The sequence below is a fragment of the Oreochromis niloticus genome, linkage group LG8 (assembly GCF_001858045.2).
Source record: "Oreochromis niloticus isolate F11D_XX linkage group LG8, O_niloticus_UMD_NMBU, whole genome shotgun sequence".
NCBI lineage: Eukaryota > Metazoa > Chordata > Actinopteri > Cichliformes > Cichlidae > Oreochromis > Oreochromis niloticus.
In genome coordinates this window covers 20,707,821-20,730,922 of record NC_031973.2, presented here as the reverse complement: position 1 = coordinate 20,730,922, position 23,102 = coordinate 20,707,821, and the positions used below count along the sequence as shown (strand labels likewise).

At 38.5% G+C, this 23,102-nt stretch overlaps 2 protein-coding genes across 9 annotated transcripts in view; one reads left to right on the top strand and one right to left on the bottom strand.

Annotated features, from left to right (window-relative positions):
* Positions 1–132: 132 nt before the first annotated feature.
* tmem130 (transmembrane protein 130) lies at positions 133–14,333 on the bottom strand. 7 transcript variants are annotated; one of them, XM_019362775.2, is made up of 10 exons: positions 14,245–14,292; positions 13,774–13,799; positions 10,947–10,987; positions 10,793–10,875; positions 10,536–10,707; positions 10,299–10,444; positions 9,798–9,882; positions 9,428–9,630; positions 5,871–5,977; positions 4,998–5,499 (listed from the first exon to the last, which is right to left on the bottom strand). In XM_019362775.2, exons 3-10 carry the CDS (start codon positions 10,952–10,954, stop codon positions 5,359–5,361), a joined length of 945 nt encoding a protein of 314 aa, XP_019218320.1. In that variant the 5' UTR covers positions 10,955–10,987; positions 13,774–13,799; positions 14,245–14,292; the 3' UTR covers positions 4,998–5,358. The 7 variants fall into 7 exon arrangements, with proteins under 7 accessions (XP_005448184.1, XP_019218320.1, XP_003438613.2 ...); XM_003438565.4 differs by lacking the exon at positions 13,774–13,799 and having other exon boundaries at positions 14,245–14,333; XM_005448125.3 differs by lacking the exons at positions 13,774–13,799; positions 14,245–14,292 and adding an exon at positions 13,123–13,253.
* The window catches only part of baiap2l1a (BAR/IMD domain containing adaptor protein 2 like 1a), a 24,977-nt gene continuing 15,135 nt past the window's right edge, over positions 13,261–23,102 (top strand). The window contains exons 1-3 of one of the 2 annotated variants that reach the window (XM_005448124.4): positions 13,261–13,532; positions 14,751–14,826; positions 15,019–15,105. In XM_005448124.4, coding sequence (XP_005448181.1) covers positions 13,482–13,532; positions 14,751–14,826; positions 15,019–15,105 — 214 coding nt within the window. In that variant the 5' untranslated portion in view covers positions 13,261–13,481. The remainder of the gene's footprint in view (positions 13,533–14,750; positions 14,827–15,018; positions 15,106–23,102) is intronic. The other variant, XM_003438725.5, reaches the window with a different exon arrangement.

Below are 23,102 nucleotides of genomic sequence, written 5' to 3'. Positions count from 1 at the left end.
TAAAGATAATTACTCTGCAAAATGAATTTAATCTCTGTGAGACTTAAAAAAAAAATCATATGAATCTCATATGCCAGTTTTAAAACCTTGTTTGTGACAACGGTTAGGGACACACGAGTAAGACAGACTTACTGTCTTACGGCTGTTCAGACTCTGATGGCTTCAGTCAAACAGCAACAGATGTCCCAGGTGGATTTAGCAACTCTTAACAGATGAGAAAGGTCATGGGTGACATCACGGACACTCTTTATTAGACAAGTCTGCCACAGCCCTGAAACTACATGACACACATTCATTATTTGTAGTTATTTAAGTTTAAGCTTCACTAAAACCCAGAATGATGGAATCATATAGAATACCGTCTTTTTATATGTTAGCTTAGCTGCCCAGCTTGAGCAAAACAAAGCAATCAGTTAAGTTTTACAGGTGAAAAATATTTTTTTGCATTTCTCAAAATCAAGAATTGTCAAAACCTGTTATACTCTAAGGGTCTTTGAAGATGGGAATATTAACTGTGCTCTAGTGGATTCGTAGCAAAGAATAATTTATATAATTCACACAGGTTGTTTTCAGGAGAGTTAAGCATTTAAGAAGCTTAGGCTGGTCAAAAGAAAGCAAACCCTTAAAGGTTCAGGACATAATAAAAATAAGCTGGTTCTTAGCAGGTCTTAAAAATGTAATTGACACACAGAAGCAGTGTGTAAAAACTAAGTACACCCTTCCTGCTTCCACAGGAATTAAGAGGGTAAGTATCAGCCAGATGCTGCTAATCAAATCCACTTGGTTAACTGATCATCAGAAAGTGCGGCCATTTCTATGAAAGCAGAAGCTTTTGCAGTTCGCTGCTCTGGAGCATTCAGGTATTTGGTAACACAACGCCAAGGAGGAAAAACATAAGCAAGGATCCTAGTAGAAACAACTGTTGCTGCCCATCAGTCAGGGAGGGGTTATAAGGCCAACAGATTGAAGTTCATTATCTGCCAATCTTCTCAGGACTGTGCAGTGCTGAGTACATCAGGAAGATGGCCACAACTCACTGTGTGCTTAGTAAATACCTCAGGCAGCAGAAACCCAAGAAAGAAGAGGAGCAAGCGGAGGAACCATCGTGGAAGGACAGGCCCCTGCATGATATGTACGACTGGCAGATAGAGGAAGTAGCAGACATCCAGAAATCCTACCAGTGGATAGACAAAGCTGAAAGACACCAAAGAGGCAAAAATCATGGCAGCACAGGAACAACCAAGTAAGAGCCATAGAGGCTGGGGTCTACCACACCAGGCAAGACCCCAGGTGCAGGCTGTGTAAAGATGCCCCTGAGAAAATCCAGCACATAACAGAAGGATGCAAGATGCTAGCAGGCAGAGTATACATGGAACGCCATAACCAAGTGGCCAGCATAGTATACAGGAACATCTATGCAGAATACGGCCTGGAAGTTCCGAAGTCAAAATGGGAGACCCCCCAATGGTGGTCAAGAATGACTGAGGTAAGATCCTGTGGGACTTCCAGATACAGACGGACAAACTGGTGATGGCTAACAAACCGGACATAGTAGTGGTAGATAAGCAGAGGAAGACAGCCGTAGAGATAGGGGAATTTTATTTTATTTTATTTTTTGTTGCTTTCTGTTGGTTTCTTTGTATTTTACCATGCTTGCATCTGTGCATGCATCCATATCAGCTATGGCACCTTGCCAATCAAGCTTGGTCGTGTTAGTTTATCACTGAGCAATTCACTCTTTGGTCACTTTTGTGTCTCGCAGCTAAAACGCAGACCTTGAAGTTTCAAAAGATGGACTCCAAAAGCAATTGGTGATGAAAAAAGAATCAAAGTTTGAAATTTGAAAAGAGAAAAAAAGAAGCAAAAACAAACAAAAAACAAATCCCACATGTCTAATGACCTTCCTTTATTTAAGCAATTTAATTTTTTTACATATCAGAGATATGATCCATACTGTATGTATATTACATATATGTTCATATGTTTACATTGCCACATCAAAACCTCAAACGTTAGTTTCAGTAGATATGAGTGAATATAACAGAGCTGAAATTTAATGACAGATTTTTCTCTTAAAATATGCAAACAGCTGCAGACTTTAGCTTTTTTTTAGCTCAAGGTCATCCTGATACTCATCTTAGCATCTGCATCTCCCCGCAGTGTCTTTGACAACCAGCATTCATCAAAACACTCACAATTAATAATGCTGACGTCTCTAACAGAGAACACACTATCATTAAACACCATCAAGGTAAAAAACTGAATAAAAATAACATGACTGACGCCAGAGGAGTTAGAAAAGATTCAAAGAGTTTATGTAAGGTCAACTTTTACAACTCTTCCTGTTTTTCTACTGAATTTGAATCAATCCTTTCTTTCATCTCAGCCTGATGCTTCATTTTGCAGTAATTAGAAACAATATTGCTTTATATTTTTTGTGTTTCTATCACAAAGTTGAATTTAAATAATTTTGATTTGTTTTGGTTATGATAAAGTCTTATTAAAAGAAGCTAAGATGGCTCTGTGGAGGACTGGTCAGTCATTAGCCCAGTAACTGCTGATTATGCCACATTCATATTTGTGGTATTGATTTCTCAACATCAACTGGGTAATGGCTTAATCAGTAATAAAGAGAAAACAAACAAACCTGCGTTCTGGTTTTACACAGGACTCAAACCCTGCCTTTCCAGGTGAAGGTCTTTTGTTGTCTAACCATGCCGTATCACCACTTTGCTTTTTAAACAAGTTTTTGCTGTGCTCATTAGATCTGGCCTGAAAGACCTGTGATTGTCTCAAGCCTTGTGAGCTAAGCCTAAAAACAAAGCCAGAGGAGGCGATTGAGTCTAGAGCCATATGAAAAACAAAGTACACCCTCTTTTTATTCTAAAATATTGCATGTTAGGCGTCACTCAAAAATAATCTCTGTCAGGGTTTCGGTCCGTGACCCAGTGTCTTGAGTTTATTTTTGATTTTCTTACATTATTGTAATAACGCAAAGTTCTTTTGCTATATTTTAGTCTTCTCCTCTTTTTTTAACGCTTAGTTATGCCCATGCTTGCGTCTCCCTTATATCTGCCTGTGTTTCATGTCTCCCCAGTCTGTCATGTTTCTTGTCTGTGTGTTTAATGTTGTCAAGCTTGTGTTATTACGTCTACTTCTCTCCATGCTTCCTGTTTTATTTTGAAAGGCCTGGAGTTTCCATGTTTAGTGTGTTAGGTTTTACTTTTCCCTGTGGCGTCATGATCATTTGTGTCAGCTGTGTCTCCCCAGGTGTTTCCACTTTCCTCATTACCCTTCTGTCCTCTGTCGTCCTCTGTTCAGCGTTGGGTCGTCTGTCTGTCTTGCTACGTGTTTCTGTGAGTCTCGGCTTTTCGTGTCTCAGGTTTTCTCTCAAGCGCCTGTTCACGTTCATGTCCTGATTATCTCACATTAGAGTTTTTCATGTTCATGTCACAGTTTACATGTTTTAGTTTTTCTCAGTTTAGGTTCCAGGTTAGTTTTTCTCCAGTTTGCCTTGCCTTGTTTTGACATCATGGCAATAAAACGGCTCGCTTTTTGTTACACTTCATTTTTCTCCCTTGTCTGCATTTTGGTCCACACTTCAAACACACCGGCCTGCCCCGGCTGTGACAAATCTGGTCCTTATCAGGTTCTACAACTACTTAAAGACAGATGAATAAGCTGTGACATATTATATTAGGTTTTTAATAAAATAGCACTGTGTGCATGTTAAACTAAGTACACCTCACCGCATGATTTACTGGTACAAGCTAATGAAGTAATGGTTTTCTGTATGACTTTATCAGTATCTCATATTGTTGTGAAGTTTGGCCCACTTTTCTTTGCAGCAGCTCTTCACTTGTCCAGTTTTCTCATTTAAAAAAAATCTAAGTAAAGCAAACAAGTGGAAGACAAAAGAAGTAGCAGCAACTATCTAAAGCAGAAGAACATGATCTAAATGTCATGTCCTTAAAAATATGACAAAAATTGAGCAAAGACCTAAAAGAGGACCTAGAGATACATTTGGAAAGCTGTAAAGAAGTCATTCATACAGAAAGGAAACCGAGCTGTACAACAGTGAGTGTCTACAACCATCTGTAAAACGGGTTGGAAGCGCAGAGTCCAGAGCCCGGACCTGAACATTATTGAAGCAGCGTGCAATCATCTTGACAGAGAACTGAACAAAAGGCAGCCATAAGCTTAAGAAGGGCTTTGAATGTCTTTCAAGAAACCTAGAGAATGATTCTTGAAGACCACCTCAAGAGTAGGAGAACTTGTATCAAAAAATGTGTTTTTGTGTGCAGTTAGCATGTTCTCCCCGTGTTTACTTTCTCCCACAGTACAAAGACACATATGGCATTAGGTTAATTGGTGAGTCTAAATTGACCACAGGTGTGAACGTGAGTGATGTGTTGCGTGTTAGCACTACAGCAGCTGACAGATTAGCAACCTGTCCAGGGTGTTGCCTGCCTATTGCCCTAAGACAGCTGTGATAGACACTCTTGAATTGGTCGGATGAACAGATGGATTTCGTGTCCAGTGACACCAAAAACATGTTACCTACCACAACCTTATTGAAACCGAATTTCAATGTAACATTCATTCATAGTACATTGAATCGTATCAAAATGAACAGATACAAAACACAAGGTTTGTAAAAGATAAACAGCTTCACATGTACTTTCTGTTAAGTTCTAAGTAGAAGATGTTCAGATAAATAGGCTCATCTGAATTGTGAACCTGAGCATCAGGCATGACAGGACAGAGTCAAGTATAAGCTCTCTGCAAAAAACATAAATCTTTTGCAGCTGTGCCTCAGCGTTTAGGACTGCAGGATGAACGTCAAAACAAATATTTAATTGTTTTTCTGGAAAGCAACACCGAAGCAAGGCCTAGATTCATACATCAATTAAAAACATGGAACAAATGAGTGGTCCAATCCATTCACAGCATGATTATTAACACTCATTGTTTAAACATGACCTGCGCTTGAGCTGTAAATTTTTTATGAGTTTATTTGAATGTCAGCCTGAGTTCTGTGACTCATTAATTGATCGCCATCATTATTTTATGACAAATACAGTGTTTGACCTATTAGCCTACTGAACATTGGCGGTGAAACCACCAATTAACCCAGCTTAGAGGATAGTTCTAAATACATACAAGCAATTTATTTCTTCTTTTTTTTTCAAAATGCCATATCAAGCTACCTGATCATGCACATATTAGCAATATATATCTATAATCACACATGCAAGATATGCAGGGTCACAGTTATTAGTAGTTTTAGATTTTCCTTTGCCAAATACATGTGGATGCAGCCACAATAACAGGGCAGAAAGAGAAGCAGTGTCCTGGTTAAGAGCTGCCTTGAGTCCCATATTGCAACAGGAGTGGCTCTTTCTCTGCTTTCTCGATGTTGGAGAGCTTTAAAAGAACTAAGCTTTGACCATCAGAGTCTTGGTTCTTCAGAAATACACCATTACTGGAAGCAGCAATCTGCAAAATGACATTTACCAGAAAAATGTCAGCCAGCTTCAAAGTTGCTTTTAGATAAAAATGCAGTATCACAGTTAAGTAGGTTCAAATGTCTGAGCTTATGTGGTTCATAGTTTGTTGTTGTTCAAGTGTGATTTATTTCTGGAAATAGGTAGCCTCCTTGTGGTCATACACAGCATTTAACTGCAATCACTGGCACTCATTGAGCTATTGAAAACTAGGATAATGGGCTATTTGCTTAAACTCTAACCACTGGGATATACAGTATTAATGAAGTACACAATTTTATAGTCATTTACTGATATGGCCTTTAAATTTTTTTGTGCCTTTATCTTGTTAATACGTGGTTAATGAACCACAAACATGTGTACCTTAAGTTTGTTGTGATAATGAGGGTGACAGGCGATGACTGCGATGAAGGAGAACGTTGCCATAAGAATGGCAGCACATGACAGGATGAAGAAAATTTGAGCACCATCTGTAATTAAGGTAGAAAGAAGCAGACAGAGTGTGGGTCTGTTGTTAAAGATGCAATAAAAAACAATTATAAGCAATTGATACAATAATATCTCATATATTTATGCTATGTGTCTCTACTCTCCATGCTATACACTGTAGCTAGAATGCTGTGTTGGCTCTTTACTGCAAATGAATATGGTGGTTTTAGCAAGTGTACAACTTTCTTAGTGGCTTTATGACCCTGTTCGGTATAACGATAGAAGAAAGTGAGGCACTCTGTTGTGTGTTAAGTAGCACAACACAGAGACCACACTCTAAAACTGAGTCTAAAGTTACAAATTTGTCCCAGAAAATCTGTGTTTCTGAGCAAGTAGGAAGCGGACGCTAATTTTGGCTCAATAGAAACTTAGTAAAATCACAACAACGAATCGATTGAGCACAGCAGACATGTTCGGACCAGTCAGTTCAGCCTACTCTGATACGCTTGGATTCCTCCATTTTCACTCTTTCATCTGTGTCTGTGGAACTAACACAGCTAAACAGCACATGAAACACCTCATGACACAGCACAGCTGTTTCAAAATATTTTGCTGTATTGATTTTGACTTATTGTGATTGAGTCAAACTTTATTAAAGCAGAAGGTACACAATGACTAAACAAATATAGTTAATATTTAGAGCCAAGAGAACTTTGCAAATGGCCTTAAACTTGCTCATTTATTTTACAACTCCAGTTTCAAAAAAGCTGCTGGACTAGTTTTGTTTCATTGTGTTCAGTAGCATGTGTATGCTTCCACATGCAATAATGCTTGGAACTTACTGGGTGTATAAGTTCTGATGCTGACGACCAATAAGCAGCATTAACATTTCAAATGGTTTTGCATGTGGTGTCTGCAGGCAGTTCACTTTAAGCTTCTAAAAGATCTTTCTAATAGAACTTTCAAGACCAAGATTGCATTGAAAAAACCATTAAAAGGGCAAATAATTGACGCGAACATCAGTTCAAAATTCACAGTAAGGTAAAGCATATGAAAGTATTCATCTGAAATTTATGAACATTGTCCAAATATGCTTATCAATGTGTTTACAACCTGAAACGTTTGGACCAACTATGAAGCATTAAAAGTCCAGTTTCTCTGCAATTTCTATGAGCTAAAGGAGCAATCGTTAAAAATAAATAAAGCAAAAATACTTTTTTAAGGATTTTTATTAATAAATTAATTAAATTAATAAATGTGCAAACAGAATTTTTTTTTAAAAAGTTGCAATACTGGATAAAATGTGAATAAAAATAGAATGCAGTGATTTGAAAATCTAATAAACCCACATATTATTCATAATAAAACAGAAAACATATCGAAAGTTTGAACTGAGATATTTTACTGTTTCATTAAAAGTACTGCCTTATTTTGAATTTGATCGCAGAATGGAAAAGTAAGTGGTAATAAAAGAAACCGCTGGAAGAACATTTTGCAACTAATTGGTTTAATAGTGGTTCACCAGTAAGCAAAGACTGCATCAAGAAATTGTGGAACGTTCCTCAATGTAAAATTGTGAACATTTTGAATCATCAATATCTTTAAAGGATAGTGAGAATCTGGAGAAATCTATGCGCAATGTGAATCTTGTCTTTAGGCCGGCACTGCATTAAAAACAGGCAGGATCTTTGAACAGGCTCAGGAAGCTCCATGATGCATGAAGACAACGTATGTACAAATTAAGTCAAATCAAGAAATGCTGCCATCTTCTCTGAGCCATTTAAAATGAACTGAAGCAAAGTGAAAAAGTGTTTCGTTATCAGACAAATCCATCCATTTTCTTTCACTTCTCTGATTCAGGGTTGTTGGGGGCTGGAGCCAATCCCAGCTGTCATGGGGCAGAAGGCAGGGTACATCCCAAGACAGGTTGCCCTTCTGTCACAGACTAATTGGCTAACAAAGAGAAGCAAATATCCATTCGCACTCACATTCATGCCTATGATTAGTTTAAAATCATCAGTAAGCCTAAACTCAAGCATAACTTTGTATTCTGGGGGGAAGCTGGAATACCTGGACAGAACCCAGACAAACACAGGGAGAACATGCGTACTCCACACACAAAAGGTCCCAAACTGCATCAGTGAGGCAACGGTGTGTCGCCAATCACACGAATCAAAGTCGGCAGCTGTTTTTGTAAAGCATGGATTTCACGTTCTCTGGGCTGAAAAAGAAAGAGGCCTTCTGGCCTGTTATCAGCACTCAGGCCTGCATCTCTGATGAAGCTGCATTAGTGCCTATGGAATTGTTAGCTGCACATCTGGAAAGGCACCATCAGTGCTGAAAGGTATGTAACATATGATCCATCCAGAAGGTGTACTTTTTGGGGAAGGCGTTTCTTATTCAACAACACAGTGCTAAACCCTTACTGCATCTCTTACAGTAGCATGGCTTTGTAGTAGTTGAGCACAGGTGCTGAATGGGCCTGTCTGCAGTCAAGACTTTTCACCGGTTGAAAACATTTGGCACATAATGAAATGAAGAATGCAACAGAGAGAAAAATGCAGCTTTTGCATTTTGTGTTCCACGTTATATTTTTTGAACAGTAAAAATATGGTTTTCTACACAGAGTGAAGTGATTTGTCATGCAGCATAAACAGCTTGGAAATGTTATGGGAGTAATTAAGGAGTCTTATGGTTTGATCATATGTGAAACTTCAACCTGCCTCCCTTGTTTTAGATTAGTAAAGCTGGCCTGAACACCTTGGATGTCCCCTTTTTTTCCAGGTTGGGCCTTCAGGTTTACCTATAGCAGCAGTCAGTTGGCTTCCTGTTAGGTGCATTTAGAAGTCATTAAGCAGAATCCATTCTCAGCACTCAAAGCTGAATATGCTGCTGAATCGTGAGCTCCTCTGTGTCATTTATGATCAAGTAGCTTGGTTCCGCTAACTTTCCCAATAAATTCATCTCCCGACTCCTCAGTACTCTGTAGTACTAATGAAGCTATTAGGAAGATGCAGTCTTTTGTTGATGAATGGGGCCAATCTAGCTTTCCAAAGTTTTCTGGCTTTCTCAACTTTTTAACTTTTATTTCTGTTCTTTCTTTATTTTGTATTTTAGAATCTTTCAGCTTTGCTTTGGTTAGGCTTTGATTAGGTTTTGGTTTTGGTTAGGGTGTGAAAAGTTTACTGCTTGAGTTAAAAAACAATGATCAAATCCAGCAGAGCAAGTCTGGCAGGGAGCACTGAACATAAACTTTTCCCGTGTGAGTTTCAGCTGTGTTTTCTGATATCATGACAGTGTATTTTTTGACGTTATCCAACACATTTTGTAACAAGGTTTCCTCTAAACGATCCTTTGCCCTAAAACCATTTCGCTGCCACGTCAGTTTATGCCTTTTCTTTCTCTTCTTCCCTATGTCCTCTGCTTTAATGTCACAGAAAGCAACATGTTAGCCTGCAGGTATTTCTGCTGGTGGGTGGGTGGATACTCACTGTTTTTCCTGACGTAGAGGCTGAAGGAGGTCTGCAGCTTACTGATTTCGTTACGGACACTGATGTCCAGACAGTGGTAGCCGGCAGAGGTGAAGGTGTGGTTCAGTTTCAACATGTTGTCATACAACATGGTCAGCGTGCAGCCCTCCGTCACGTCCGGCATGCAGTTGGGGAGAAAACGCCAGCAAACCCATATGGGAGGACTAAAGTCACACACACACACACATAGGGGTGAGGAGCTTTTCTTTATAATACAATGACAAAATTAATATTAAATAAAAAGCTGAATGGAAAAGAAAGGGCACTATTCAGGCTCACACTATTTTAAACTTGCATTGATCTAATATATAGCAATGTAAATGCAGCTCACCTTCCATCAACATGAAAAATCAGACTGGCGTCCTGTGACACTTCATATTCTGATGGCCCCTTCAGCTCGATGTTCTTGATGGCATCTACAAATAAGTTTTAGCTATTAGTCATTTTGTTCTTTAGTGGGAAAACTTTACAGACATTTTCTGGTTTCCCCACTCAAAGGCCACAAAGATCAAGATGATAGTATTTTGGAAATTTTTCCCGACATAAATCACATTAATTCAACTTCATTTCACTCCATCCACGCCCCTTGTGCATCATGAACTCCCTCCCTCAAGTTTAAGAAGTACTACTTTGTAACCACCTTAACTTAGAATTGCTACAAAATCTGCTTTCTTATGAATCCTGATAGTTATATCAGGTCATCAGGTCACAGTTCAAATTAAATTTTCCAGGAATGTTCAGCCTACAGCAGACTGTTTTTTCCTATTGAAAATGACTGAAAATAAGTTATACTGGAATATATTAATGCATATATGAATTCAAAGCCACAAACCAAGCACTTGAACATCTGTGGAGTAGACTTCGGTGACCGGAGGTGAATATTTGGTCACATTCGCTCCCACTTTCAACCACATTGTGTAGTTTCCTGATTCTGGGTAATAATAGCGGACAACCGGCTCAGTGCCGTTAATCACTTGTCTGTATCAAAGATCAAACAAGAATATGAGACAAAAAAAATCATCTCTGACATTTTTTTTAAATCTATATTTAAAAGTGTAAGAAATCATACCCGTTCCCTAGGTCCCAAGTATAGGTGAACTTTGCTGAGCTGAAATTCTTTTGGGGATCAAAGAGTTCAAACATCGTCTCTGTGGGAACATCTGACGCCAGTTCACCTCTGTCTCTCACATAGGTGGCATTTCCCTCCATTTGATAGAAAACAAGCTTCCCTTCAATATTTTCTAGTCAAAAGAGAAGCTGTATTTAGTTGTGGAGTCAAGAAGAATGAACAGTAAAAGAGAGACAGATAGATAATGGATGACATACTCAAATCTATCAAAGACTCTGTAGCCTCTGTTCCGCCCAGGAGAACCAGTATGGGAAGCATCAAGATCCACACGATGTGTTTTCTGGAAGCACGAGTATGAAAGTTTGAAAATGTGTCAGTTAATGATGTTAATGTGGTGGATGTTCGACTTACCCGTCCATATCTGCTCGTCCTCTCACAGTATGAAGTTAGTTCTGAAAACAGGAGTCGAGTGACATTGGGGAGAAAGGATGGAAGGCTGTTACTTCTGGTCAGTGAGATTCAGAGATAAGAGCCGTAAAGGCTTGAAATCATAACCATGCGTTTCAATCACATGGATGATGAGCAACAATCGGCTTTTGAGTAGGTGGCTCCGGCCTGGGTCACATTACTGTTAGTTACATGGGACAACTTCTTAAATGTGGTGGTTTTATCTCTGTGTTTATCGGATCTGGAAATTATCATCAGCTCAACAAAAATTGCACAACTACTGACTTGTTACTGGGACAGTACTTAAATTGAGTTAACCCAAAAGAAGGCTGAAGCATGAAATAATTGCCAGAAAATTTTCATTTTTATTTTTTTAAACTGTAGTGTTCATCAAACATTCTGACATTTTTTTAAAAGAAAGAAATTAATTTGTATCACTTTTGCTTCATTTGGCCCTTTTTTTTGCAATTTATTGCTCACAGTTTGTCTGAAACACGCAAAAACATGTAAGAGGGTTACGGTTACAAAAACAAATCACAAAGACGCACTAGATTATTGTTCTTTTTTTTCTAATCTCTCCTACATGCAATGTAGGATGCAATGTAAAACATGACATCTGGTCAAATGACATGCTCGGTTATTTTCCTAAATGATTAAATATTCAAATACATAAACCTTTCGTTTGACTTTTTTATGAGTGCAAAACATCAGTTCTTTGGCATAAAATTGAACTCCCCTATAGATAAAATGCTAAATGCTAAAGGTCTTGCTTCACTTTTTCCTTCTTTATTTTGCACATTTTGCCACCAGTAGCAGTTGGCCTGTTAAGGTTGCAATAAAATGTAAAAAATGTATAGAAAATAATTGAACTTTTCACTTGTCCATTTTTTTCAAACACTTGTGTTTTAAATTTGCGGTTACATAAAAAAAAATCACTAATGTGTAGCAAGATGACATGCTGCTGAGGCCTGTTGTTCTGGAAACTACTACAAAGGTGGGTTTGAGTTCATCTGCAGGTGTAGTCCTGCATGTCTCTGGACACATTTTATCATGACAAAAGATACAGTTACGCAACTTTACAAGTCCATTGCTGATATCTAAATGAAGGCTAGTTTCAATGATGGGTGTGGTTTGCAACTCACTGGCACTGAGATTGCTGTGATTACCTCACAGAAGGTTCAGATAGTTTTAAAGCTTGTTAGTGTGGGAGATCGAACTTAACTCGATTCAACTTAACTGCACATGAAGTGAATACTCAGCTGGAGTGTGACAGTTGCATTCACCTTTTAGTATTCATGTTTATAACTTCCATGCATCCATCCTCTTCCACTAATTCAATTCAGGGTCATGGGGGAGTAAATATATCAACAGCACATACATGCACTTAAACAGAGCATGCTGGTTTATGAAATATACACATATTGTGTATAAATAAAAATATATTATGCAAGAGAGTGGTGCAAATTGCATTGTTAAATAATATGCACATTACCTGAAGGTTTACAAGCTGATCCTGAACATTGATATAGTATAATATGGCAGTGTATTTTTAACTGTAAATCAGTCCGGATTTACTACTACTAGGCTTGTGATTCATTATATTTTTCAGAGTCTAATAAAGTCCTAGTGTTTTGTACTACTGCTTTGGATGGATAGGTCCTCCTAATTACTCATTAAAATCCCCAAACTTATAGCCAATCGTTTAAGAACTCATGGGTTGATGGGATATTGATGATGAATCACAAATATGTAGCCCACATAACATAAGAAATATAGCCACTGACCTTTCATGTACAAAGATAATATTCTAATGCATTTCACCTGTTGAGAGCTACTGATGGTGTATTCAGCATTAGAGGTTAAAAATTGCGACTAAATAAAGTTTAAAGAGAAGACTAGTTTGAGTTGAGAAATAATACGAGTTCTCGTTAGAGTACAGATTTCCAGTAAACCCTCTACCACTTATACATGTTCCAAAACGTCCTTCGTCACTGTGACAGTACTAATTATTGTACAGCAGCGCCCTCTCCAGGCCAAAAGCAATATTATATCTAAAACCCACTGGCAAAATACGTCACATTTCCATGGTGTTTTTCGCTAACAGTCATGAGAATCACCAGCCCACAGCTTTTTAACTCACCAGCTGAGAACTTTGACCTGTGTAACACCCCGCGTGACGTCACCCTCCTCCACCACCACCACCACCCTTCCGCGCTCCCCCGCCCTCTTCGCCCCTAAAGGCACGGGGAAGTCTCTCGGTGTCCCAGTCAGTTCGTCCGCCGCCGGCTGCACGAGCGTTTCAGCCTGCTCGCGTGCACAGTGTACAGACACGGAGCAGGATTCACTGTGGGATTTATTACTCGGACCGAGACAACTCCTGGATTATCAAGTGTCGTTTTTGTTCTCCGCTTTGTTGTTATTATTTTTTTTATTATTATTTATATTTATATTGTGTATATATATATTTTAAATTCTGAGCTTAAGAAACAACCTGCCGTGATGGCTCGAGATCCGGAACATGTGAGCAAGCTCACTGAAAGTACCTTTAAGGTGAGTGATGCATTCAGCATTTAAGGAAATACCTGTTTTGTTTTATATTTATTTTTATTTTTTGGGAGGGGTCGCTTTTTTAATATAGTTCACTTCAGGGGTAATCAGAAATTTATAGTTCGGCGAGTCTGCTTTGTTGCTTTTCAACAGTGGCTGTAAACCACAGGTAAAGTACCATAAAATAATTGAAGTGCTTTTGTTTTATTGGGACTAAATATGCTTTACAGGCTGTTTCCCTTACCTTTTGTTACCTCCTGTTTCAAGGACCTATTTTGTGAGGGGGGGGGAGAAAGAGAAACTGATCGAGCAACTGAAACTTTGTCGTTTACCAGGGGAAAAGAAAATTCAACAATGCCACAGCAGGGACACTCCCTGTTATTAAATAATTTCGTAAATCACAGTGAACCACAGCCCTGTTAAAGCTTCTCACAGCTCAATCAATCTGCTGTGGCTTTATCAGAACATCTGAAATCACTGGAGCAATAATTTGAGTGTACTCTTGATTGGTCGTTCCTGGCTAATCTAATCAACATTATACTTCTACCTCTCGATGGTGATAAGCAGGGAGCCTTCACTGTCTCTGACAGGAAGTAGAAATAAACTTTTACTCTAAACTGTTGTCTAAGTATGACAGTTGGGTTGGATTTTGGTGCATTTTGAAGTGACCTCTCTGGTTTGAGGAGCAGGGAAAAAGAGACTGAACTAGTCCTACCTGTAGTTTACTGTTTTTCCTCTCAGCTGCCCCCCACTCATGTAAAGCCATACCTGCCCCCCTTCATTGTTCTATTGAGGGTGTGCCAGGGGAATAGAGGCAGGGGTGTGCTTGATTATTGGGAGATTTCAATAGAGAGAGGGGGGGGGGGGGATGGGTGGTTTGGTGAGAGTGATGAAGTTGGTGCTGCAAATAGCTGGGACTTTGTGTGGGACTTCGCTCTTTCGAGGGAGTTGCATGGCATACGTGAGGGGTCAAGTTAAAGATTGAAAGTTTTATTGTTCTCACATGGCGATATTTATAGAGCAACAGCACAAACACTTGCTCTTGTTTTCATGGATTTCTCTTCTCCACCCACTCCCACAAAAATAGCCCTATGAGGGTATTATTGTTCATGACGAGACCTCCCTATTTTAAAAAGGGAAAAACAAGTCTTAAAGTTAAAGTTGTTTGTTTGCTTTTTCTTGCTTTTATCCACATTAATAAGACTCTGGTCTTTACCCCAGAATGTAATGGACCAGTTCAACCCAGGCCTGAGGAACCTGGTCAACCTTGGAAAGAGCTATGAGAAATCAGTCACAGGTAAACACAGTTTTCACCCTCATGTGGGACAAAAGGGCATAAGCATGTAATGGTCCGTAACCGCTACAATGAACTTTGGTGTACCTCAGCTGTTTTTACACTGGCAGCACTTTTAAATGGTCAAAGCAGAGCTATAAATGATCCTGGAAATCGTCTGGAGCTTAACAGTGTCTTGTCTGTCTCCCTGCACAGCAATGGCTCTTGCTGGAAAGGCTTATTTCGATGCAGTGTCAAAGATCGGAGAAACTGCTATCGTGTCTCCAGTCTCCAGAGAGCTCGGTGAGTATTATGCAAGTCTACTTTAAATCTACCTGCAATGTGGGAGCTCTCAAGAGGGTCTGTCTGATATCCATGCTAGAAATGTCTCTGCTGTGATATTGAAGCTTTAAAAAGAATGTGACTTCAAACTTCCTCTTCTGTTTAAATACAATTAAAGGAAAAGTTGGACATTGTGGAATAATTCTTTTATTAAAATTTATTTAATGTCTCTGAAGCCTGAAGCCATCAGCTTATTGTAGACCTTGAAAACTAAACTAAACCAACAAAATCCACTTTGCTACCCCAAAGAACAATTCACAATTATTCTGTTACTAATGTGCAAAAACACCAATTTGTATCTTTACAGCAGGGTTATGTGCCTCGCTGTTGTCAACAATTAGTTTGTGAAAGACCGTTTTGAAGCCTCAGTTTGAGTATTTTTACAGTCATCATGAAAGACCTTGAAACTGTGTACTCATACAGTAGAAACTAGCCTGAAAATATCTGTTTAACAGATTATAATACCTGTACCCTGAATCATACCTTGTTCAGTTGTCAGAGTATTCATCTAAGTCGGGGAAGTCGAACGCATTTTACATTTACAGTGTTCTGGTAGTTTAACTGCACATTTAATCCCAGAATTGACTTAATATATGCTAAAGAAGTGCGCGTCTCAGTTTTTCTACATGATAAATACTATATAGGAGTAAATTGTATGAAATAAATGTGTAAAATTACATAAAATTTTCTGGTAGCTCGTTGCCCAGATTGTGCTGTAATTGATAAAAAATACTGTTAATGTGTTAATTCACAGAAATGTCCTTTATTATTTATGTATTTTACTGTAAACACATTGTAAAACATAAGGCCCAGGGCTGATTCTGGCCTCTGCTCTAAATTATAATTTTTCAAAATAAGCATTGTGCTCTATTAAATAAGATTTAAAATTAGTAACTGAGAACTTAAACCCATTAGTAAAGTGCATAGTCATTTCATAAATCAAGTGAGAAGTAACTTCATTTTCTCATAAATCTATATACAAGCCAGTTCTTTTTAGCAACCAGACAAGTCGCCCCTTGGTGGCTAGAATGTAGGTTTAAAGTACTGCAGCAATGAATTGACTTTGCAGACTTGAAGTTTAACACTAGTGCTTTGATTAATATCAGTGTGACAGATTTATTTTGTTAGCTTGGGAAAGGGCAAGCTAACAAATGTAGTTTCCTGTTTTCCTCTTGATTACTCTGTTTGCATTAGCTATGCAAAAAAACAAAAACAAACCCTACACCTGTACAAGTTGACAACATTTGATAAGAATCCAGTTTGTTCCCAAACATTTTACACATATTTTCCACATAGTCTAAGTTTCTAATGAAATGATGCTGAACTCTCTCACATCCAGACAGTGTAATGTGAGCTGGACACGTATCAAAATGCTCTTTCCTGCAGTTTCAACGTAATAGTGACACGTTCCGCTTGCATCACCCAATATGCGAGTTAATTATACAAGCGTCTGAAAATAACAACGCTTCAACCCTGGGGGTGAGGTACTTAGCAGGAATTCATTATTATGTCCTGTCTATCTCTCATTCCAACTGAAGCACTTTCTCTTTTCAGCCTCCTCTCTGAGGCTGCCATCAAGCACGTACAGGTTGTTTTTCATCCATCCTGTGAGTCATCTCCAATTATTCTATTAGTGCTGAAATTTGGAGCCGACCTGCTTTGTTCGGGGGTGGGGGGTGGTGGGGGTCATAATTCCCCGCTATTGCAATTCATTAAGTTGCTTTTTGTATTCTGCTGCATCAGAGTGATGTGACAGGAAATCAGAGCAGGATAGTTAGAAGATGATGCCCTGTCAGTGTCTCCTGTGTTTTGACTTCTTTGCTGTTATTTCTGATAAGATTTTAGGCTAAAAATCAAATAATTTTTAGAAGAAAATGAAAATTTCAGTGCAGGACAAAAGGAGTCATGGTAAAACACAGAGATGAAAAATGCTTTTTAATGCTAAAGTAGACGACCAGACAGGGTTCTCCGTCTTTTCTTGCTCAGTTTCTTTTTCTGAAATTTGAGGGGAAAACTCATAAAATGAGCAAACAGGTTAGACTGAATGATATTTAAAAAAAAAATAAAGGCTTTTTCCTTACCCAATGTGGTTTCTTACAGCATAGACTAAAAAAATAGTGCAGCCCGTCTAGTTACAAAGTGGCAACGTACACAATGGAAATTTGTATTTTGACAATCTGACAAGAGCTGAAATGTTTTAATGTAATCGGAGACGTCTCATACTGCGCTGTTATGAAATGCTGCCCGTGTTTGTTAAGGCGCTCTTGTCAGCGAACAATAGCAGTTTTCATTTCTTCATTTAATAGTATGTTGGTGTTACGTAGCATTGTCTGTGCATACCAAAACCGCTGAAGTGAAACTGCTTTACGAACACTAAATTCTACTTTCTTTTTTTTTTGTTTTTTTTTTTTGTTCTCTTTCCTGTTGTGGAAAGTCACAGATGGGAGGTGTGACTCTGAGCTTTCAATTGGTAGCCAAATCTAGCCTTATTGAAACAGACCCCTTCTGGTTAACAAATGCTCAAGCTCGAGTTTGTGCTACATAGTTTGTGTATTCTTCCTTTAGGTGCATTCATCTGTATCTACTCCCATCACGTTATGTGACTTCAGTCTTAAAAAAATCAATTCGACTTTGAATAAGAATGAATACAGAAATGGCAGGTGAAGTGTTGAACTCCAGGCTCCGTGGCCGTTCCTTCACCGCCTGGCGTAGACAACATGATGGTGTGAATTCTCTCACCCGCTGCAGCACGTAGAGTTGCAAACGTGCTGAACAAACAGACAGACAGGCAGATAGACAGAGGAAACCGTCTACCCACTGCTGATCCTCATCCTCATCCCCCTATCCCTCCATCTGCCTCTCCAAACGGTCTGAAAAAGAGGATGCCTTGACTTTTGCAGGATTTCTACTTGTTTATCGCGGCTCAGAGCGAGTGTTTAATCTTTATTTACTCTAAGCAGCACGACTCTTCTGAATGAGGCGCCCGATAGATTACTCTGGACTTCTCTGCTGCAGACACCTGTAAAGATTTTTTTCTCTGTAGTCATAGATTGTTATGTTTTGTTTTTTTTTTCTCTTCCTCCCTCAGTGAATGGCACACAGCTTGTGCGTCACAGAGGTTAGCAGGTATTTGCTGAAAGCTACCCGAGGCTTTTACTTGGGTGCTGCTCAATTTCTCAGATTCTTGCTGTGACGGATGTGAAAGCTTATTAGGAGTAAGAAAAGATTTTTTTTTTTTTCTTTTTGAAGAAACACTAAGTGCTCAGATGAGTGAAAGCCTTTAACCTGTGTCACTCTTCTTGCACTCTTTTAATCTCATTTAGTGGCTTCATAAAAGGCAGCACTGTAGGGAATTCACTTTATCAGTAAGTTCCTTGGATAATGAGCTTTTCAGCCATGCACCCTTTTTGTCCTACATCTCCTTCCATTTAATGCACTGCTACTACTAACTACTGCTGTCTGTCTCTGCATAGCTGGTTGCAGACTTTTATAGCTGTCGCCTGCTTTTTGGTACTCCTAAATTACATTTCAGCGGGTCATTACAAAAAGTTTTCTTTTGATTGATGAATGTCATATCCAGTGGGTTTACATTTCGAAATTGCCTATGCATGAGCAAATGGCTGGACTCCACAGGGAGCTATTCCACTCTGAAAAGCAGCAGGTATCGAAAGGCTGAAAATGTTACAGGCAAATGAATAGCACGAACCGCACCCCTTCCACCTTTTCTCTGCACTGTTTGTCAAGCCTTAGTTCTTTTTAAAAAAAAAAAAAAAAAATTATATTGACGTAAACTGTCTGCAAGAGAAAAATGGTTATGTCAGCCAGAATGATTTTCTTTCACTTTAGAGAGTGAGGATTCTGAGCTGGGAGTCTGCTGAGTGTGTCCTGCTGATAGCTTTTGTAACAAGTTTCTGCTTTTGAGAGGCACCATTTCTTCTGGAGGCTGGTTAATGTTATGGTGAATAAGGCTTTCCGGCACTTCAAATATCTTTTTTGTAGCTGTTTCAGAGGATGGCTTTAATCTTTAGGCATGACACTCGGTAAAGCCTATGTAATCAGCGTGTGATTAAGCGGTTTATATTTACTAACAGGCAGAAATGATTCAGAGAACTCAAATGTACCTTGTTTCATTATATTTTGTTTCTAAGAAATCCTGCCCCCCAAAAAGGAGAAGAAAAAAATCACATTGCAAACTTGAAACTGCAATTTTCTGCTTTAATGAGTAAAAATGTGTTTCTCCTTATCGAATAATGTATTTTTATGACACACGTTTCAGCTGGAGGTGATGGTTGAGCTTCTGTAAGTGTCTCAGAAAGGTATGCTGGTGAGTTAGCGTGCACTTTACCATGACCCTGGAACCTGATCAGCTTAAAAGAAGCAGTCATTTTTACGTCATTAGTAATACCAGTGTCTTTCCTGTGGTGACATACCAACATTTCTTTCCTGTGGAGAATCATTCGTGATGGCTTTTCTTTTGTAGCCTGGCTTTTTCAGGTCAGCGGTGTTTTAAAGGTGCAGTTCTCAAAATAGTGGTGCTGTGATGCATTATTTATGCCCATTTTAAAAATCAAAATCATCGCCATCATGATTGTGAAGTAATAATAGAAAATTATAGCAGTCAAGGCAAAACAAATGTTTAGTATTTCTTGGGAAAATATGTTTGTTTCGTTCTGGGAGTTGACGTCCTCTTTTAACTCATTTGCTATAACTGGGAAAAAATGGTTGGAGATGGCATAACTAAATTTATAGTGACCACGTGTAATGAACTTGCAATCTCATTGCATTTGGCTGATGAGTTGTGATAATCGGCATAGACTGACTGAGACTGGAGCGTGCTGGCTAACTGTCCGTGTTTCTAAATTTGACAGCACTTATTTGCAAATCTTTGCCAGTCTGTGAGAGCGACTGCAGACAGTCCAAGTCAGACTGCAATTGTTTGGCGACGGGTTGCTTCACCCCAGGAAACCTGTGGAATCACCTTGCCTTCAAAAGCAGTCCCCCAGAGGCAGAGGCTGTTGCACTCTGGCAATTTAGTTGATACATGTACCTGCAATTTGTCCCCAAGTGTAGAAATTTCCAGTGCAATCAGTGGATAACTAGTGATTTTATTTTATTTTTTTCTATTTTTTTCTTCTTCCCTGGAGACAAGGAGAATGCGGTCCTATTTTTATTCTAGTGTGACTGAACCATTAATTTACAATGCAGCAGCAGGAGATCGTTAACTTAGTTTAGTTTAAACACTGTAAATGAGAACATTGCTAACACTGTCAAGAGGTTAAAAAAATCTACCAGCCTACACCTCAAAACCACATTTGGACTACTTTTACATAACATCTTATTTGTGTTATCTTTCTTACTCTCATACAGAGATTGGCTAAGCTGAGATATTGAGGCTCCAAGTTTTTACATTTATTTGCAGGCATGATATATATCCTACTGTCTAACCACGGGTATGATTGTAATAATGAGTCATCCAAATTAAAGTTTTAAAACCTAATACCGCAGCTTATGAGAAACTAAACAGTTGACATTGTGCTCGATATAAAACGTCACATGTATTTACGGACACAACTTTAGATTTTTTTTTTTTTTTTTTTTTTTTTTTTTTTCACAGAAAAGCCAGTAAAACACTGATTATTGTTTTTATGTAACAACCTCAACTAACCTCATCTAACCTTTAGAAGTCCTTTGAAGCTGGTGTTTAATTTAATCTATTAAGAAAATTGAGACTCATTGTGCTCAGGGTATTATTGGCTCTGGTATTAATAAATTATATTCTGTACTCTATGTGACGGCAAGTCATTGCTCTTTGTCAAGCCAGCTTACACTGGTATTGATTGACCACAGACCCAGTAGATATTTATTCACTGTAAATACTCCAACCATTAAACAACCTTCAACCAAAAAATGTTACTGTGGATTATTGTTATTGAATATAAACTTACAATCAACACCCAAAATTGCCTTATGTAAATGATGACGATGACAGAAAGATTCAATCCATAATGCAATAAGCAGATAAGCACCTTCATACGTGTGAACTTTGAAGAATTTTAGCGGAGTCAGACTAGGATATGCTTTAAGTACACAGCAGGAATGAGTCAAACTCAGAACTGCTCCTGCTACTTGAAATCTCAGTGTGTGCTAAAGGAAGGGAAGATGTCTGGTCAGAAAGTCCATGTGTGAAAATCAGTTCTACTATGCATGTGTGTGTAAACTGAGTGTAATCATCTAAAAATCAAGCTTCCATTAAAGAAATCTCTCACATGTCGGCTGGAGAATGCTTGTTTGATTTTATGCAAAAGATGTTTTTTTTTTTGTGTTTTAGTTTTGTTTTGTTTTGTTTTTTTGACAAAACTGCCTCACTTTAAGTGCCATTTGTTTAGTAATTCTGAAGTTTTTGATCTCTTTTAAAAAAAAAAAAAGTATATTATATGTTTCGTATCTGTATTTTCCTGAGGAGAAAAAATGTAAGCACATTTTCTATAATTTTTTTTTTCTGTCTGTGTTAGTTGTAATGCAACTATTTGCTTTCTATTCATTACTTACTACTTTAAAAATTGTCTTCATTGTTTTTGGCAAACCTTCAGCTGGCAGTGCCTTAAGAATCTACCTTGGCAGATTATGCCAACACCCAGCCGGCAGTGTGAAGGGAAATCACGTGAAACATTAGACATACTCCATTTAATGTAGTCTACAGTTGCACATTGTTCCTGAAGTCATCTGGATGGATGAACTGCATATTGCGGTTCTCATTAACAGATAAAAGAGAACGATCCAAGATTTCAGTCATATTTTTATAAGTAATCTCTGTCATAAGGAAGTCCAGTGGGAGATCGGCCATAGATATCATTGATTACAGTGACATCATTATGTTGATATTAAGGGAGTAGCTCCTCCATGGCAACCCCCAAACACAATCCTTGTCCCACCTTCATTGTGATGTTTATAACTTGGATCCTGATTCACACAGGAGGCGGCCACGATTCACTGCAGACACTGCATGCTTGCTGGAACAAGCCCAGTGATGCGTCTCAGTGATCAAACCGCGTTGCGATGACTGGGGACACTTCCTGAGCTAGTTGATTGCTGTGTACACTCGCTGAATAGGTGAAACATTGGTTTGATCAAACTTTCAAACAAAGAAGTCATTGCCGCTGTTTGCCATGCCAACATCACCTCATGTTGGACAGCATCCTTATCTAACGCCACATAGGCGGGATTTTTTGGGGGGGGGTGTTTTTTTTGTTGGCACAGGGCATATCCGTCTCATAAAAAGAGTCACCTATTGGCAGTGTCTAAGGCGTTGTCTACTCTGCGATTTATCAACAGTTATTCAAAAGTGCCAAATGTGGAGACATGGTGCTGTTTGAAGTTTAACATAATCTAAAAGAAATGTCTCTTTAGGGGTTCATTTCAGCCTTTGCTTTGTTCTACAGTGCAGTTGGGTTATGTTTTTTTTCTTGCTTTGTTTAAGCTTCAGATCCTCCAAACAACATGTGTTTGATTAAAATCCAAAGGTCATTTAATGGAGTCATAAGACACCTTATCTGTAATGTACAGGCTAGAGTAAATTTTACATGGACTCGGCGGGTGTTGAATGAGGGGTTCGGCATTAATAATAATGAATCACAGGTGTGAATCATGTGTGCTTTTTCCACAAGGATCTTTTATCAAACTTGTATTAACCTGCAAAAAAAAATGTGAACGTGGAGTTGTTCATTTGAAAAATTTGAGGGGAAGTTGCACTGTCTACTTACAGCCCTCAAATACAAGCAACAGACACATATAGTTCAGATGAAGTGAAAAGCCCCCTGTTTTCTGTTAAAAGTTAAAATTATGTAGCCAGTTACAGCTTTTTCAATTTTTAGCACTCGAGCTAGTAAGACTTTTTGTTTCTTTACTTGCAACGTAAAAAAATTAAAAAAATCACAGAAGTCATACATTGTGCTGTTTTT

Bases quoted from the DNA above. Each gene is read 5' to 3' on its own strand.
- tmem130 (XM_003438565.4), bottom strand. The intron at 10,708-10,792 runs GTATGTCATCCA...TCTTTTGACTAG, and splicing joins AGAGTCTTTGATAGATTTGA to AAAATATTGAAGGGAAGCTT. The intron at 9,883-10,298 runs GTTTGTGGCTTT...ACTTATTTGTAG, and splicing joins CACAGATGTTCAAGTGCTTG to ATGCCATCAAGAACATCGAG.